This window comes from Cottoperca gobio, chromosome 1 (genome assembly GCF_900634415.1).
Source record: "Cottoperca gobio chromosome 1, fCotGob3.1, whole genome shotgun sequence".
NCBI classification, from domain to species: Eukaryota; Metazoa; Chordata; class Actinopteri; order Perciformes; family Bovichtidae; genus Cottoperca; species Cottoperca gobio.
In genome coordinates this window covers 15,842,097-15,860,454 of record NC_041355.1, presented here as the reverse complement: position 1 = coordinate 15,860,454, position 18,358 = coordinate 15,842,097, and the positions used below count along the sequence as shown (strand labels likewise).

Sequence of the window (18,358 nt, the reverse complement as noted above, 5' to 3'; positions counted from 1 at the left end):
CACTTTGTGAAGTGATCTAATAATGCTGAGAATTAAATGGAAATGTATGTTTGACCCCTTCAACTGTCACAATGCCTGTCAATCCTTCAAAGTGGGAAATCAACACCAGCCAAATGTCGGCAAATTTTGTCTGTGGTAAATGTTTTGTGTAGCCAGCCATAATTTGCCTGCTCAAAAACTGTGGATTTTGGGATATTACGGTTATCCCTAGTGCTGTTGTAAAACATTTCTTAATCTGCTTCTTGTGCAGCAGTTTCTGTAACAAAACTTTTGTAATTCCGGATGAAGAAAGTTACCCAAAACCTGTTGCTTCACATTACACTTTGCTTCAGATTGTTCTTTCTTTGTCTCTACACAGTATTGTGTGGTAATAAGACTGTAAGAGAAGCACAGGCCTGCGATGAGACAGTAAGCAACCTCTAGCCTCTTAGAAGAGCCTCCGTCCATGCAAGCCTATTCCCATTGTCCTCTATGAACAATGAAGCTAGTGTTGACTCCACTGTCCAGGGGCAGACCTGGGCCGACTACTGACACAACCATGTCTGTTTTCAACTAACACAATACACCCTCTAGGCCATGAGGTTCACAATAACGCTCCTGTAGGATGATGCATTTGAACCCACATTTAGAAGATGTGTGGCTGGAAAATGTCTGAGACAAGGTTAAAACATTCCTGAGACTCTGCACTACATCCACATTTTAATGATTTTACACTGGAAGAAGACAACCACAGAGGAACATGCCTTTGGTTAAATGTGCTACTGTCAACACAAACTTACACTGTGCTGGTCTGTCACCATTGAATTTGGAAGTCTAGCCAAACTGTTCACGTCACACTATACCTTTATGGAAAAATGTCTTAAAGTTATAAGAAAACAGATACAACATATGTCAAAATACAAGCGACAGCAATGTACTGACCAAGGTGAACTCAGAGGTCGGCATCATCTCATATTTCCTTCCAGCCAAAATAGTTTTTGCATAATTTGCCCCCACAGAGGTGTTGCCTTACTGACCCCTCGTAAATCCCTTTGGCAGGATTGTTCAGTTGTAAACACGTCGAGAGGGCGGGGAACCGCTCAACAGAAAACTAAAGAAGTGGACTTTTCTACCAATAAACCTCAAGCTAGTATGATATGCAGCTCATTCACACCAGTAGTTGGTGTCTGTACGGAGGTGTTTTGGAAGTTTGGTGTTTGACGCAGTGGTGTAACGTTAGCTAAGCTAGCTAACAGTCAAAGGAAGCCCACAGGGGATTGTGGCTAAATAGATATAGTTAGGCCGTACTGTTTATATTGGTACGAGTGTAAAATGAATGAATTCCACTTGGTAAAACATTAAGCGTTTATTGTAGTGTTATTGTTAGTCTCTTGTTAGATTCGTGTGGTTGAAAATAGCAATCACAATATCTTTCCACCACCCAGAGCAGAGGGCACCTGGCTGACTATCCCATCCATAACGTAATCCCTGCGGCTAACGCTGTCACTGGATAACAGGACCGCTAGCTAGCTTTCCACACTACTGATGTCGGTTTACTGTGGTCACCATCGCGGATGTGTAAGTGAAACAACTGCAAGCAATCATTAATGTTGAAACGCACATTGTTTATTGTGCGTCTTTATCTCGTCATTTTGACCTCCGCAGAAGCATTCAGACTGTTATTGACACATTTGAATGGGTGGCCACTGTTTCCACTGCGGGCTACTCACAAACGCGAAAAGAAAACTCAGTAAAGCGCACGAGCATGTACTGAAATCTGTCATACTGAAAACATGTCATCAAATTACACATAGGTGATTAAAGAAGCCATTTACCTGAGCTGATAGACTCCCGTCAATCGGCACTGACTCAAATAACATACAACGGAAATCATCTCTGATGAAGCCCCTCCTGTTTTACTTCTACCAGAATTTTGACCAATCAACAACTGAGACACTGTAAAGACAGGACCAATCAAAATGCAAAGCTTGGGCGAATGGTACATATCCCACCCACATATATCTAAATAAATAGTTGGTGTCCAATGATATTTGAGGGACGCAGCCAGTCGATTCATGATTGGGTAAAATCAGGATGATTGACATATTACTTTAACCTATACATTCAGATTAACTTTAGAGCGTTTCAATCGGATTTCGGCATGGGACACACGAGGAAATACTTGACAATAAACTGCATGTTAATATTTAATTTAACATGCATGTATTTATCATAGATTACAGTGAATTCAATTCAATTCTATGGTTTATCAGATTTGTGCTTTACTGTATTTCAACACTGCTGCTAATAGAATCATGAAACAACTCCGACGTAAATAATGTAATGCCCACAGCAGCGCATTAGCCTTGGTGACACATATTTTATCATACAGTGGTTACAGATATAAATGCAAGAGGAGAGTAGATGAACGATAACATAACGTGCATGTCATAATGTTAGTAAATTGCGTTTTCAACAGACAAGCCTACATCGCCCCCTTGTGGGCTCTACCTACAAGATCACAAGTTGCTTTAACTCCATTTGGTCCATATTTCAAAAAGACAAGACAAACATTTGAAAAGAAAATGTGTCTCAAATAATGACACCAAACAGGTCTCTTTAAAATACATTAACTTTATTTTGAGGTGAGTGGCCAATAATAGGACTACAGGTTGGCAATGGGCTGGTGGGGCCAGTAGGGGTATTTAGCCATGTCCAACTTGGTATTGGGAAAGACTTCGTTGAGGTCCTCGGTGGTCATCTGGTCGAAGGGGAGCATGTTGTTAAGCTTATCCAGCTGAGACCAAAACACAAAAGAAGGGAAAGAGATGCAGAAAACAAAGAGTAAAGTTATAAATGCAGGTTTCCTAAGAAGTCCATGAGTTGTTATAGCAACTAATGCAACTAATATCTCACCTCTTTCTCATACTGAGCGATGCGGGCCATAGATGCTTCAACGTAGGTTAACGCATCTTTACTCTGTAAGAAATATGTGAAATATTTACATTAGACAAAGCAACACATAACACTGATACTAATTTAAAATAATTCCAGTTGTGGTCTCTTTTTGCTTTCATTTACAACGTCTGTTTTAGTGTTGGGAGGATGTCATGATTGTTGAACCATTTGTGCATATTAAAATTCTCCAAGTCATTACAACCACTTTTGATTCAGCTGTACCAGTCTTGTAATTAAAACTCAACAATTTTTACAACAGTACAGTTAAGCTGAATTTCAGGCAATTGTTTGATGTAATCACTTACAGTTTCGGCCTCCTGTGCATTGACGACACTGGTCTGTGTGTCAACAGGCTCAGGAATCTGCAGGGCTTTGAACTGTGTGTAATAAGAACATTTAGCATTTAGTAATGCAACACAGGCTTAAACTATCCAATTAAATTATGACCACCATCTAAACTGATATTGTTTGCATAAGACCCAAAAAGGAATTTAAGGTGTAGTTTGCCTCCTACAATTATTCAATAGCATTGTAACCCATTCAAGCTGTTCATTTGCATTTCAAGACATCCTTAAAGTGACAAGCTAAGATGTGTCAATTAGATTATATGGCCTCTCCAGACTCCTTTTAATTCACCATTAATTTGGATCCTGGAATGTGCTCTTACATTATCTGGAAAGGTCTCAGTGCAGCTGGACGCTGCCATAAAATATATGCCTACATACCTATATACTACAACTAACAACTAAAATGAAAGTTTGCTATGTAGTGTCCGAAGTGGGATATTACTTTAACCCACTTTTCATTGAGAGACTGCATAATGCCCATGACCCGATGACTAAGCCGAGTCGAATAAAGCTCACCTTCTTCTCAAACTCATCAACCATCCCGGCTTTGGCCACTGTGGTCCTGTAGAGATTCCAGTCGATGACTGCAGCAGTCTGTGGCAGGGAGTTCAGTCTGGTATAAAAAGAGAAGATGGAGTGACAATGAAGGTGCAGTGAGCAAACTAAAAAAGGACATCAAAAGAATCCAATCAGTATAAAACGTTAACAAGAATAAGCTAATGTGTTCATAAGTTGCTAAAAAGGTGAACAACTTGATACGTAAGATTGAGTGAGCAAGATAAATACTGTGAAGATTCTTCCATGAGGGGGGGGGGGGGGGGGGGGGGTGTAACGAGTTGACAGTTCTGTCAGATATCAGGCAAAGAGTGGAGCAGTGCTAAGTAATAACATCCAGTCATGTTGGCCGATAATGCCGTCTAACAACAGCATTAGTTCCTCCCCGTACCACCGAATGGCTGGATTGCTTTTTAACCGAGAAACCACCATTTCATGTCACAATGCCAGACGAATCAGTCAACTCCCTGGAGGGCGGATTCAGAGGTCTGGACCCAGGCGAGGTATAGGCACCTCTGCAGGTTGAGCACTTGATCAGTTCGACCAAACTATTTTCTCCAAGTTTTCAAGCCAACTGCCAAGAACTAAATACAAAATTCAGCAGAGCTCTTTGAAACGTCTCCTTCCTGCTTATCAGCAAGAAAAAACATCCACCACCGAGTAGGTGACTTTTCAGGGCTGCACGCCAACTAGTTGTGCACTGTTGCTACAGAGTTTGTACCACAGGTCACAAAACTGTTGCATTAAGTAAGAGTTACTTATTATTTATGCACATAGCATGGGAAGGTACTGAGGGGAGTGCAGCACCTCCTAAAACCAGGTATTATAAAAACTATATATTGATTAAAAATAAATAATTAATTAAACCTAGTTTTAAATCTTTATCGTGTTCTCCGTTCTTACTCGGATACAGGCTATATGTGTAGTTCACAAGGATTTGTGTTATGAAAGAGGATTTGCAATGTTTTTTTATTTGTTTTATATATATGACATTATTAGAGTTCCTGTGCACAGACTATCTATCGTGCACAAAAACATCGAGGTGTTTTAGAGGACGTTTTTCAAGTGTCCCACTGAATCCAAGCAACGGACAGCTATAGAATATGTAAGGTAACTTATTACTGCCGCAGTACACTGAGACTTTGGGGGATTTGTACACTAGAATGTGTCAACGGTTATAGCACTCGATTATAAAATAGCTCTGGCAACTTGCTCTTAAATTTGTAGGTTTGGCAGAGTGTTAGTATCCGCATTATATTAGGCCCTGTGTAAGAAATGTCTATCGTCACTGCGCTGCATTTTAATAAACTATGTTCATGGGTCACATCTCTCGCCCGCGTCCAGGCGCCGTCTTGCTCCCTCTTCACCTCCTGGCAGTTCTCGTACTTATGTAGCTAAAGTTACATTGAGTAACTACTATTTTTCTTTTGTGGTTTTCCTTTTTTGCTGCAATGGTGTGGCGGCAAAGATGTAATTTAATATGCAGTCGGGGACATGCATTTTTATCACTCGATCGACTACAACTACCAAGTCGAATAGCGAGGCTAATAATACTGCATCACACCGGTGCTACTAGTTTATTTCATTCATTGAACAGACCGATTTTTCATAGCGCGTGCAAAATATGTCCCACTGTACTGCCCTCTTTCAATAAACTATGAATATTCAATTGCACTGTTTTTTGTCTTCTCTCACAGTCTATTAGCAAACAAATACAGTTCAGCATTATAAGACCGAAGTTCACTTAAGATGATTTAGCATGACTTTCTAAATCCTGTTTTTGGTGTAAAACTAACTTGGCAGTGATGGCATCACTGCGAGTCTTCAGTGCGTTGAACATGCCCCTCTGGTTGGGTGGAACCCGCTCAGCAAACGCCACCCAGTCAATTGCTTTCAGGGCTACACGACGGCCTGCCATTCTGACTGTCTGAAAGGTAAAAGGAAATCTTGTTCAGTTCAAACATATCACAACAAAAACATCTAAATAACCCAGGCTACATCTGGCTCGGGGAAAAAAGTGTGTGTATATACAAATATTTTCTGGTTATATACACACTCAGTTGCCAGTTTATGAGGTGCACCTATCTAATACTAATAGTCAAGTACAATACTTGTGCAATAAATCCTAACTGCATTAATGTTAATATCCAATGTGTCTTGAAGCTGTTACAGTTTGACCAACAAGAAATAACTCAAAGTCCCCCTACTAGCTTTTAGATTTAGGTTTTGTTTTCATCCTGCTGCTAACAAGGTCAAACATGACATTTCCTATTTGTGTTTTAAGGAGGTGTTGATAAAGATTATAATGATTTTAAATGCTGTAGTTGCTAATGAGAATTGTACCCCACTTATATCAGTGACTAAATATTATAAACACATATGAGCTCAATGCAGTACATTACCAAAAAAGCACTTTAACACTTAAAATCAGTTTCAACAAAAGCTGAACATTTGAACCTTCATGAAGGTAGGAGTTGTTGCAGCGCTGTGTATTTGACATCAGTTTTAGCTAGGTGGACCTAATGTACTGGAAACTGAGTGATCAGTATTACAATGATGTGTAATGTTTGTTTGGCAGGTTTAATAATAGCAGTGGGCCTTTGCATTTCTACAAGGTCATTTATATAATGTGGTGATAGACATGGAAAGACATTTACATGCTGCTGACTCAAAAGTTATATAGAAATATATAACCTAAAGAAAACGCTGATTAATTAGTGAAGCAGAGTTGCAGCCTGGACAGACAAAAACATGTTTCCCTGCAATGTAATGCGCACTGCGATGTTATACGATGCGATGTGCGAATAAACACTATGAAGTTTGTGTTTAAGACGATTAGTGTTAGCGTTAATGGGAGACATTAAAGCCTTACGTTTTAGATGACGTTTCGAATAAAGACGCAACGTCAGTTAAAAAATGTTACGAATAAAAACGCTAAATCATGTTCTTAATAACTTATGGAGACGATAAGATGGTGAAAACACATTTTTGACAAGAGGTAATCAATGACACCGGGCCCTTGACATTTCGTTTAAGACTCCTGCAAGGCTAGCTTACCACAGCTAGCTCCGTTAGCTTGCTAGTGAAGGTCAGAGAATTCTCTCTATAACGCCCAGTTTTACACAAAACACCGAATGAATGTTGCGTTTACTGTTGAATCTCGTGAACAACGACACATGTATGAGCTGCACAAACAATCATTTAAACAGATTATCATTAGATGTTCTTTCGTTTCAGCAAAGCGCTCCGCTGATGTACTCACCTCGCTGTACAAAGTGTAGTGACGGAATGGGGCAGCGGAAGTGATTGTTCTTCATCACCACCGGCAGCAGCAGCGAGGCCGCCACCGCCCTCTGCTGGACGGACAGAGCACCTGCAGAGAGTTGAACTGGGGGGGGGGGGGGGGGGTATAAACTGCAAATCTTGTTCCTGTGATCCTATTTAGCCTATATAAATGCGATACACAAGAGCAAGTATTTTTTTTCTTTTTTATTGTAGCCTGTGTTAAACATTGGTTTATAAAGGTCTAAGAACAGACATTTGACATGATACGCTACAGAGTTACAGTGTAACTAGCTACATACTAACCCTATGTGTTGTAACAAGTGAACCATACAACAAACAAATAGAACATCAATAAATGCACCACGTTTAACATCAGCCGGGCCATTTAAAAGTATATGTATTTCCCCAATTGTATCGAGCTGATCCTTTGTGCTCATTTTGCAATATTTCTGAGATAAGTATCGGTATGGTAACAACATGTGAATATCGGCCTCTTGAGGTGCGCAGCAACGACAGGTCGGCCTACCACATTTTTACAATTGCACTAAAGGTGTCTTATTGGTTATAATTTTTTTACTGGCCAGGATTTTTGTGTGAAAGGTCTTCCAAGTTCCCGTTAAACGCATTTATCTTCTTTAGGATATGATAATGAAATGACAAGATATGTTAAATTAAAATGTATTCACGTTTGCATATGTTTTAATAAAAGTACCAAAGAAGACATAAAGTTGTGTTACATTATTACAAATCCTTTGTACTTTAACAGAATAGGGATTAATCAGCTCATTTTTTTTTATCTCCCTGAAAATGTATTTCCAAAGTGTTATGCTATGAATAGAATATAGCGTGACTTTGACTTTAAGTTGTGCGGTGCAAGTGAATGGCGCGATATTGTTAAAAATCACGTAATTATTGGGATATTTTCAAGTCAGATGATAACAACAATTGGGCATAAGAAGGCTGGCAATTTGTTATTTTTTGGGCAAAAATGGTTGAGGTTTGACATTGCTTTCATCAGAATTACATTAATAAACAAAAAACAATTATCTCATCGAAGTCTATTGATAAATTTATATTTCTTGAAGATACACAACTCCTGCTCCACTAATTCATCAAAACAGTGACACAGGTTGGAAAATGATTGAGCCACTTTCAGGTCTTGTATAATGTTTATTTACTAAAATCAGTTTTACAAGTAACTGAACATTTAGATAGAGTGATGTATGTACACAGTACAGATACAAAGATAATCAATAAATACCACATTTCCTGCTGCTCTTCAAGTGAGGCTGCAGGGCTTTATGAACACTACACAATTTATTTACATTTACAGCAAAATTCCTCCAAGAAAATCTATTATCACTCCCATAAAGGCCACGTTGTGAGAGTAAAACAATATCTAATACACGTGTTTTCTAAAATATAATTTTGCTCCATGTTTTAAAAAATGTAGAAATTGTGACTGCTGTAAGGAAATACAAACATTCAAACAGCAACTCTGGGAAACCGCAGTTTTACCAGAAACAGTCAATGCTGAATGATTAGAAATACTTCAAGTGATACACTTAAGGCACTGACACCGTTTAAGTACTTTTCTGTTGCTTTTAAACCTCCGCTTCAGTAGCCTATCGTCACCTTAATGTGTGGACACACTTTCACAAACTACTGCGGAGCACGGTGGATGGACCAGAATGAGATATTTAAGGCATGTCGTTTAAAAACCTGACATTTGCTTTGGAGTATTGCCTCACTAATTTAGGCCTGTGAATCCACAATCCACAGAACTGTCTTAAAATAAGGAGTGCAACTGAACTCCTTCAGTCCAATTACGAACACAATTATATATCAAAATATGTCCCAACGGTTTTGTTTTATTCTGGAAGTTAGAACATTTCTCTAAACTCCTAAAAAATGAGTCCGAGATGTAAAAAAAATCATCCTCGTTCATAAGTGTAATGGAACCATGACAGAAAACATTTTGTTCCTGTTAAAACCACACATGCACACACAGTACTACTAAGACAAATAGTACATCCCATAAGTGACGGGTCCGCTAAACAGTCCGGGGACAGGCATGCTCGGCCTCTGGAAGACGTTTGACGGGCCCCAAGTTGGAGAGCCCATGTGCGCTCCGAGGGGGAGCGGCAGCGCGAAGGCGGGCAGGATGGGCTTGGAGGCCAGTTTAAACTTTTCCAGCTCAGCCTCTTGCAGTCTCTTGGCTTTGGCCCTCCTGTTCTGAAACCAAATTTTGACCTGGGTCTCCGTCAGGTTGAGGGAGTTGGAGAACTCGGCTCTCTCGGCTATGGAGAGGTACTGCTTCTGGCGAAACTTGCGCTCCAGCGCCAGCAGCTGGGAGGTAGTGAAGGGAGTGCGAGGTTTTCTGTTGTTTTTGTGTTTCCTTAAAGGACACTGAGGTGGACTTGAGCTCCCTGTTAGAGAGAAAAAAATGACAAAGAGAAATAGCAGAGGTTAGATTAAATTGTAGCTGAGTTGTTGATCAACACAGCAGGTGAACAGGCGAGCCTTCAATATTAAGTTCAAACACATGATACAGGAAGTAAACACACATAAATAAATACGTGTAACTATATTTTTTATGATAAATTAAGCCTCAATCTCAATATGCATCACAAACTGATCACATTCAGGCTAAATCACCCTCGACATTTTAATATGTGATTGGATATATAACCTGCACCTGGAGGTAAATATAAAATATATTAAGAATGATGTAAAGATATAAGAGAGAAGAATCTGACAAAGAACCAAATGTGGCCTTCACATGCTCAGTGGTACACTTTACCATATATATTTTTTTTTTTTGCAGTTTGTAGGACAAAAGGTACAATGAAAGAAATACATTTACGCAGAGTCTCTGGAGCTATAGTGCTAATATTAATATGACTGTCACACAATAAGGACGTTTCACTTTTGTGTATCTGTTGTCTAATAATTCTTTTTTTCTTTGCAGCCTTAAATATCGACAGTGGAAGATGGATACATGTGGAAAAAGTATCCTCGAGTTTGCAAAACTCTCATTGCAGCAGCGGGACGGACTTACGAGGCGGAGTAGAAAAGGAGGACGTCTGGAACCAAGTGCTCTGATCTTTCTCACAGAACTGCGGGCTGTCCTCGCTGGAACTAGTGGAAACACCCTGCGAGCTCTCTGCGGAAACCTTGCTCTCTGCGTAAAGATTCCTTGGAGAGAACTGCACGCCTTGCCCGACCAAGGGCTTCGGCAGGGCCCGAGCTAAATCTGAGGGGGAATAAGAAGTCCGACAGGTGGTCTTCTTGGAAATCAACGACTCGACGCTAAACGGGAGGCTGCTCCGCTGGAGTTTGTATCCTTTCTCGGTGGTCATGTCTTTAGGCTGGAGCTCCTCGCCCTCAGTATCCGTCTCCTCTTTCTGATGAAGCTGTTTGGCGTCCTGGGACGGCGACCCCTGCACAGGATTCATCGTGACACAAGGGGATGGGGCCATGCACCTCCGTGTGGCCCGTTCTGAGGAATGGAGTCGCCGAGGTGTACAGTGTCCAATATGCGTCTCCGCGCTGTCAGCGGTGCCCAGTAGCTTTTACGCGCTGTACGGGGTCCTCTATAAAAGGACAGGGGCTGTTCCCCCTGCCCGCTCCCACCAATCAGCATGTCACGGTGGAGTCGTGACGTCTACAAGTGCGGGTTTGATTGGTCCGCTGCCTTCCAAGGGAACATCAAGAGGCCTTTGAAAGGAAGGAGAAGTTAATCATACAGACCCCATGCGGCGCGGGGCTATTGATGGCCCTCACAAAGTAGCTTAGACCAATTTTAGCGCAATTAACCAGTGGGGAGGACTCTCTTGACCATTTACATCCATTAGCCGGGCACTCCATCGGTACTATTCGTTGAATTATTCTCCTACTGTAAATCTGAGCAGGATCTAAAGAGTTACAATGTTCATCAAAGTCATACTTTTATCAAAGAAGAAGAAGAAACATCTGTAAATTATCTTAAATCAACAGACTAAAATATAATCACACAGAATTACATTTGTACATAATCAAATAGGCTGAATAAAGCAATCAAATAACTGGAGAAAAAACCCCGAGTAAAACAATTAATAGGAGAATCAAATGAAGTAAGAAAAGGTGCACAACCACGATCGAAATTGATTAGGTATGACTATCGGTCACACAGCATTACAGCAATTTAAGGCCTGTCATGAGCTCTTCTCGCGGCACAATGGCCTCAGTTGAGAAGCAACAGGCGTTTTCTTTCTGCAGGTCATACTATTTAATAAGCCAGACAAGTTGTGTTTTGCAAGGCGCCAGGCTCGGCAGGATCAAAAAGGAAGATACCTCGGGGAGAAAAGGCAACGGTTAACTCCACTTAACCAATTGTCCTCCAAATATTTCATAGTCCACTGCATGGAGCTGCTGTGAGGAAGCAGGCGCTGACAGTTAACTGTTTCACGTCTAGTCTGAAACTGAAGAGGGTGGGATTTAATTCATTTTGACGTGTTTTATAAAGATGTTCACAGCACTAATGCAAAATCATCAACGTTGTCAAAATCGTCACTACATCATCATGGACTTCAGAACAGGTGAAAAATATGTTTTGTTTAGTCTCTAAATTAATTGAACCGAGTGAATTTTAATGTGAATTTATTCCAAAGAATCGTGTTGTTTTTTTTTTTTTCAGAAGTTCCATTATTGTGCTCATCAATCAGTATTTGCAGAATAAGATCTTCTGTAATGGCTACATGTCACTTTACTGGTGATGATAAGTTCATGAAGGCATTACTCAGATACTCTGCTGAAGTTTAAGTATCAAAACAACAGTGTAAACATTACAAGTAAAAGTCCTGCATTCAAAATGTAACTTGAAAGTACCAAAGTTGGTCAGCCAAGTGTACTTAAAGTATAACAAGCTGAATAGTCCCACTCTAAATGTGTCATTATTATGACATTATTGGATAATAACACAGTTGCATGAACAAGTAGTTGTACCTTGTACAATTTCATGCGACAAATACAATTGATGATTGATTGATTGGCACGTTTGCTGTATTTCTAACTGTTGTAATTAGCTTATTCTAGCTACTTCATCTACTCTTTGACAGTTGAATCATGTATTTGAGAGGCTGATCATATCTTTTGGAAATAAAGATTTAATCTTCAAAGCAACTAAGATGCATGTAGTTGACTAAAAAGTACAATATCTGTCAGTGAAGTAGATGCATAAAGTTGTTCTATTTAGTTCTTTCTTATCACATCATCATTGTTTCCCCTCAACAAGCTCCTTGTTTTGCAAAATGAGACTCCCTTATACTTTGTGATGTCTATTATTTCAATTATTTCCCTTTCAACATGTCCAAGCTGATATGACATTAAATGTGTCAGCGGCACACTGCGGCCTCCTAGACATCATCAGTCTAACCCAACACGAGACCCCACCGAGAGCTCCACAATCATCAACACTATCAAATATACGATTAGGAAGTGGTTAACTGAGAAGATGTGTTGATCTGTGCCAGTGGTTAATCCGAGAACTTCTCTTTTTGGCCCTCTTTCACTCCACCAAATTAATTAATTAGTCCTCTTTACGCTTAATTGCTTAATTGGATGAAACAATTAATAATTAAGTAATTACATTCTCCATGTATAGAAACCACAACCAGTTGTGTTTTTCCAACCTGTCTCCTAAATTAACGTTCCCATAATACTAACCTGCGTCCTCAATTACGTTTCGAGGGAAACATATTTTCTCCTTGATTACGGTTTCAGTCTTAGACACGTGGTTAACGTTGTTAATTGAAACAAAACCAAAAGGCAACAAAACTACTTGGGTAGGTTTAGTAACAGATCATGGTTTACATTTAGTACGTTTGTTAGGTAACTTACGCCAGGTACGCAAGTTTAAACAAGTCACAAAGCAGGCTCCTGGGCGAAAGTCTTGTGTTTATTTGACCCATCCACTCCGCCCTCACCCGTACAGGGACTTTGATTGGAAACGTATTTGTGAAGTAAAAAACAAAGGAACATAGTTCAATGCAGTTTCGTTGTATGGGAAGGTCATTTTTAGGAGACTCGGCTGGTTTTGCCATATCAGCACATGACTGTCATGCAACTTGAATTGTTGAAAGTTGCTGCTGTTTCTCAAAAAAACAACAAAACATTTTTGTTTGATCGACAAAATTCTTTATTGAGATCACTAATGGTCGGCCTCGTGAAAGCCCTCAGGTGCAAAGAACAGTTGAGCCCACATCAGGTAAGAGGCACGACTCTGGTTGATGATTCGGCTTGAGTAAATCCTGATGTTGAGTTTACTTCTTCATTTTTGTCTGACAAAGCCGGCCCTCTGTCTCCTCACACACCGGGGCCTCTCGTCACCCAGCTGGTTTGGGTTTAAATCCCAGTGACCGTGTACCCTTCCCTCTATCTCATCTCCGTAGAGTTGTGCAAGAAGGGGATGAGAGTCGGCCCGCGGAGCACACGGACTCATACAGAGATTCATCCGATACAGGTTCACCCGGAGATAAATCTACACAAGCAGTACACTTACCTCTCCTCCCCTGGTGTTTGGTCCAGTGTGTTTAGCTTCGGGCCCCCTCTCCCCTACCTCAAAATACATTTCTGTAACAGCATGCAGGCGAGTGAACTGTGTCAAAAGGTGTTAGTGAGTTTGAAAGCAGATCTGTCCTTCAAGGTCGGTGCAAGCTCGATGGAAAGCACTTTCCCTTCGGCTGGCACCAGAAATTTAAACTTTTTTTGCTGGATGCGCGGGGGCTCCATACTCGATGCTAAAAACACTTAGCCAGTTCGTAAAGAGCAAGGGGCCAAGTGGCGGCACGATAACCTATGTGAGGAAACAATTTGATATGCTTATAACGTGATCCTCGTATCCTAAATGAGTTTTCCTTGAAAAGATGATGATGCAGTCAAGACTTCAGGTTCACCAGCTGATGAACTCAGACTTTGTGGGAGTCCACAGGTGAGCTGGTGTCTGTCCTCCATCAACAATGTGTGAATTCCCTGCTGTAGCGAGGCCCTCTGACAAACAAACAGATCATTTAGAGGAGTGAGCGAGCTGTGGAACCCTATCCCTGTGAGATGCGTCGACAGTGGCACAAAGAGCTGTAGCTACAGGCCTTGACGAGATGGACACTTTGCTGACATGACTGCGCGGAGTAGACAAGGGCAAGTGAGCGTGCTGCTCTCAGCGTCATCCCGACACGTCACTTTGCTCATTGCTCTCCCTTGTCTGTAAGAAAAGGAACACTTCTGTCGGGAAGTTTAGTCTTCATTTCTGCGTGAAAGCGAGAGGTAACTATTTATCTTTCCATGTATTGTTTAAATGTCCTGCCTCTGTCAACACATGTGCCTTCCTCACATAAGGTGACCTACATGGTGCTCTCCATTTAACAGCAGCTTAAATAGCTGTTCTTAGGGTTGCTCAGCGGTGGAAAAATGTCTTGACCTTTCATTTGACTTAACAAGTTGATCCAATCCACATCAGACCAGCTTCATTCCTGCAGTTAAACGCTGGTTTGACATTTTCTGCCAAAGCCACTTCCTCTTGTGGCATCAGAGCGCCCTGTGTTTGAGTGCAGGGTAATAAGGAAAATAGTCTTGCCGTGCTAAAGTGAAGGAAGCGAGCTGCCTTCATCATGACTTCGTTTTTTGGACTGTAAAAAAGCAATCAGGGGATGGAGTATCCTGCGGTGTTATAGCTGCTGTTTTTAACTCAAAGCTAAACACAACAGAGTTTATTTATTTCCACTCTGGTGGTGGAAATGGAATTTTCAACTCAAGCTGAAATTAATGTTTGCTCATATACTGATGGCCACATATTTAAGTAACATCTTGAACACTGTTTCCAACTCGAGCATCTTGAAAAACAGATGTTTTTTTTTTTCGTTGAGAGGATTCCTCCCTGAACTCCACTGCCAATAGAGATTGTTGAGGAGAAAAACCACAAGAGGTGACAATGCAATTGGGAATTTTGTCTGGCTTGCCGTCGGCCATAGAAATCCACATTCTTGAGGAAAGTCTAGAGACAATGCGAGTGGGCGAGTTAGGTTGAGCACTGGGGACGAGGAACTTTGTGTGGCTGCTCTGTGGTCTCATTCACAAACCGAAGAATTTCGCCACAATCTCATACGCTCGTAGCAGCCAAAGCTGTGATGCAGTCGATTTGAAAAGAAAAAATCTCAAGACAGCAGCATCAATTTTCTCTTTTAAAAGAGAGAAAATCCCAGCGAGGTCAAAAACAGCAACTATTGTATAAAGGTCAACAATTTGATATATATTACATGAAATAGTTTCTTTTGCACGTCATAAAAAGGTGTTACCTGGTATTTAGACTGAACATGGGAAATTTGTTGCAACCAATTTTCTTTTTGTTTATTAAATGTAATAACTGATAATGTTTCTCTTTGCAGTTGAAAGCAGACTCACACAGTCAAATTCCACTAAAAAAAGACAGATTACATTGATCATTTGCAGATGTATAATTTTATTTCTAGATTAAATAAATAAATAATCCTCACACCAATAAAGGCAGAAGCTGCCAGAAGCACTTGTCACAAGGGGATGTCAAAACAGTTCAAGTGAGAGATTTGTTTTTCCTTGAGGTAAAATGTTTGTAAATGTAAAGTAAAATTTGTAATTGTTAAAAGTCTTTCTTTTGACAAGTGGTTCCAGTTACCAGGCATTTTATATCAGTGCTTCATTAAATTTAATACTGAAAAACTCTTAAATAATTGGTTACATTGAAATCTCAACGAGCAGTTTCTGATATTTTTTGGGTTAAATTGATGTTTCTCCACATGTTGCTTTGGTCTCCTACATTTTGAGAACACACAGGTACATTAACATTTGCTCAGACCATAACTCCCTTTAATTGAGTTTTAATGACAAAAGAAATCACTTGTTTCAGCCTTCATTTCTTAATCTAACTCGCCATATAAACCTTTTACAAGTCGTCAAAAGCATTGAAGTGAAGTGGTTGAATGCAGCGTAGATCCAAATTGGCAATGCCTGTCTGATAGTAATAATGTTATTGCAGTCACCAAAGGTCAGAACAAATGTGTGTGTTTGAATATCCTGAGATTACAATTTCAAAGTCCTCCCCATGAGAAGTCGAACAATGGAGAGGGTGGGAAGTTTAAAAAGCGGGGTCTCTTTCAAATAAACAAGCATGGGTTGATCCTGAATAGGGCTACTACCGAGCAGCCGGATTGGTTCTCAGAAGATCGAGAGCAGCGACTGTGCAGGCTCTCTTCCTCCTCCTCTTCCTCCTCCTCCTCCTCCTCCTCCCCGGCTCCTAAACCAACTGATGTAGTAAACACAAACAACCTGATAGAGCCTCACAACTATAACTTAGCACTTTGCTCCATTTCTTTATCCCACTTTTTTTTTCTCTTCTGTACTCCCCCTTTCTCTCCCACTGAACAGAGCGTGGACGGGAAAGTACATGGGGGGTAAGAGCTCCCCTTTTTTTGTGCTATTGCTTAATGAGCCTGAAAATACAATTGCACTGTTCTGACTGTGAAGGTAGCCTGCAGGCTAGTGTAAATTAGCAGCGAGAGGAAGCCCAGAGGCTGAGTCTTGCTGTGCGGCCAAAATAGAGAGATGTGGTGAGAGGAGAAAATCCTGTTAGGGCAGTGCATGTGGAGGAATCACGGTGCGTTTTAGACCCGCCTGGAGACGATAGGGCCACTTGTTGAAGAAAATAACCCCAGATCCATGGCAATCTCACTGCTGATGTGTGAGATTTATTGAGGCTGCGCCACAGCCATGTGTATTGGCATTCATTATGTGCGATGTCCGTTGTTTCTCCCATTTAAAACCCATAATTCCAGTTTGTTCCACACAATGGGCTCTTTTGAGCCGCTACTACAATCATCATTCAATTTAATTTTCTATTCTTCTGTAGATTCCAAGGCGAGAGGCGAGAGGCGAGAGTCTCCCACATTGCATATGTCCTCATGAGCTCAGGGTGCTCTTTTGACCGCTCCGCTAGGCATCTGCTGCCCATAGCCTGCCCATATCTGCATTCTAATGCACATGTCCTGCTGGGATGTTAACTTTAGGCCTTCAGTAATTGATGGCTTCCACACTTCAGCTGAGTCCCCCCTTTTTTCTTCTCCCTGCCGATTGTTGGTATATCTCTGTGGTTTGGGGGTCTTTCAGTCAACCATTGTTCTTTTATGGAGGAATTATAATAGACTAAAGGAAAGGGAGAAAAGAGAAAGAGCTGAGGGGGAGAGGAGGGGGGGGGGGGGGGTAAAAAGAGAGTCGCTGCTGATATTTAGTGAACTCCGAAGGGGGAGTTTTTTATTCTCATTCTGCAAGTTTGGCACATGCCTTCTGTTACTAAGTGGCACTGCATTGAAAGAGTGCCTTGCATTTCCCATTCTGCAGCTCTGCTAGGTGCCTAGACTTACAACCCTGGCAGCTGTTGGGCCTTCTATGCAGCTATAGACTCCTCTCCACAGGTGAGCTCCCCTACCAAACTTCCAGTCTCCACTTCACTCAATAGGGCCTTTTTTTCAAGTCTTTTATCAGTGGGGAGAGGTTGACTTTATGTGTGCCACTCACAGAACCGCAGCTCATGGCTCTCAAGATTGCAATTAATGTTATTCATTGTGTTACGCATGCAGTTTAAATCAGCACGGGGATGATTTATATCTTGTTTTAGCATCGTCTTCTCAAACTCAATGGGATGCAAGACGTTCACATATCTTTTTGGAGTTTGTGTATACATTCGTTACACTATCCACAAAGAAACAAACACAGCATCACAGGAACAAACTGTGTTTCTGTTTGTGGCAGAGAGATTGGACTTTTTCCTTTTCTTTTATCTCAAGTGATCAACAAACACAAACACAGCAGTGAAAATGTAGTGCAGAACAATTAAAAACAAAACAATTTCATATTTAATTCCTTTCAAATTTGCCACGATGTTATGTTGCATACAGCGTGTATTTATGTGATATGCTGTGTCAAAGTGGCCAGCGGTCGGGTCTGTGTATCTATATGGCCACAATTACTTTAAAAGCTATCGGCTGGATTGGTAAACCGCTCTAAATTATGTTGTTGTTTTGGTTTGGGCATGTTTCAGCACCCTTTTTCTTCTGAATTCAGTGGCAGAATATTCTGTTGTTTATTTTCTTCTTCTCTTTTTTTCTCTCTCTGTGATGCGAGCTGTTACATATTACTCCTGAGGTGTGGTGCCTCTTCCCTCAAAGGCC

General features: G+C 40.9%; 3 protein-coding genes across 3 annotated transcripts in view; all 3 read right to left on the bottom strand.

The window, feature by feature from the left end:
* pnpla6 (patatin-like phospholipase domain containing 6) overlaps window positions 1–1,868 on the bottom strand; it is a 31,658-nt gene extending 29,790 nt beyond the window's left edge. Inside the window, 1 exon segment of the mRNA XM_029431241.1 lies at window positions 1,815–1,868. The gene's annotated coding sequence lies outside the window, so the exon portion shown is untranslated.
* A 725-nt stretch (window positions 1,869–2,593) lies between these two features.
* atp5pd (ATP synthase peripheral stalk subunit d) lies at window positions 2,594–7,206 on the bottom strand. The gene is made up of 6 exons (XM_029443036.1): window positions 7,102–7,206; window positions 5,636–5,766; window positions 3,801–3,897; window positions 3,243–3,314; window positions 2,896–2,958; window positions 2,594–2,776 (listed from the first exon to the last, which is right to left on the bottom strand). Exons 2-6 carry the CDS (start codon window positions 5,755–5,757, stop codon window positions 2,645–2,647), a joined length of 486 nt encoding a protein of 161 aa, XP_029298896.1. The 5' UTR covers window positions 5,758–5,766; window positions 7,102–7,206; the 3' UTR covers window positions 2,594–2,644.
* Window positions 7,207–9,140: 1,934 nt separating this feature from the next.
* On the bottom strand, window positions 9,141–10,606 carry LOC115012506 (homeobox protein MSH-C-like). The gene is made up of 2 exons (XM_029438157.1): window positions 10,186–10,606; window positions 9,141–9,553 (listed from the first exon to the last, which is right to left on the bottom strand). The coding sequence occupies exons 1-2, from the start codon at window positions 10,604–10,606 to the stop codon at window positions 9,141–9,143; spliced, it is 834 nt and encodes a 277-aa protein (XP_029294017.1).
* Between the last annotated feature and the right edge of the window lie 7,752 nt (window positions 10,607–18,358).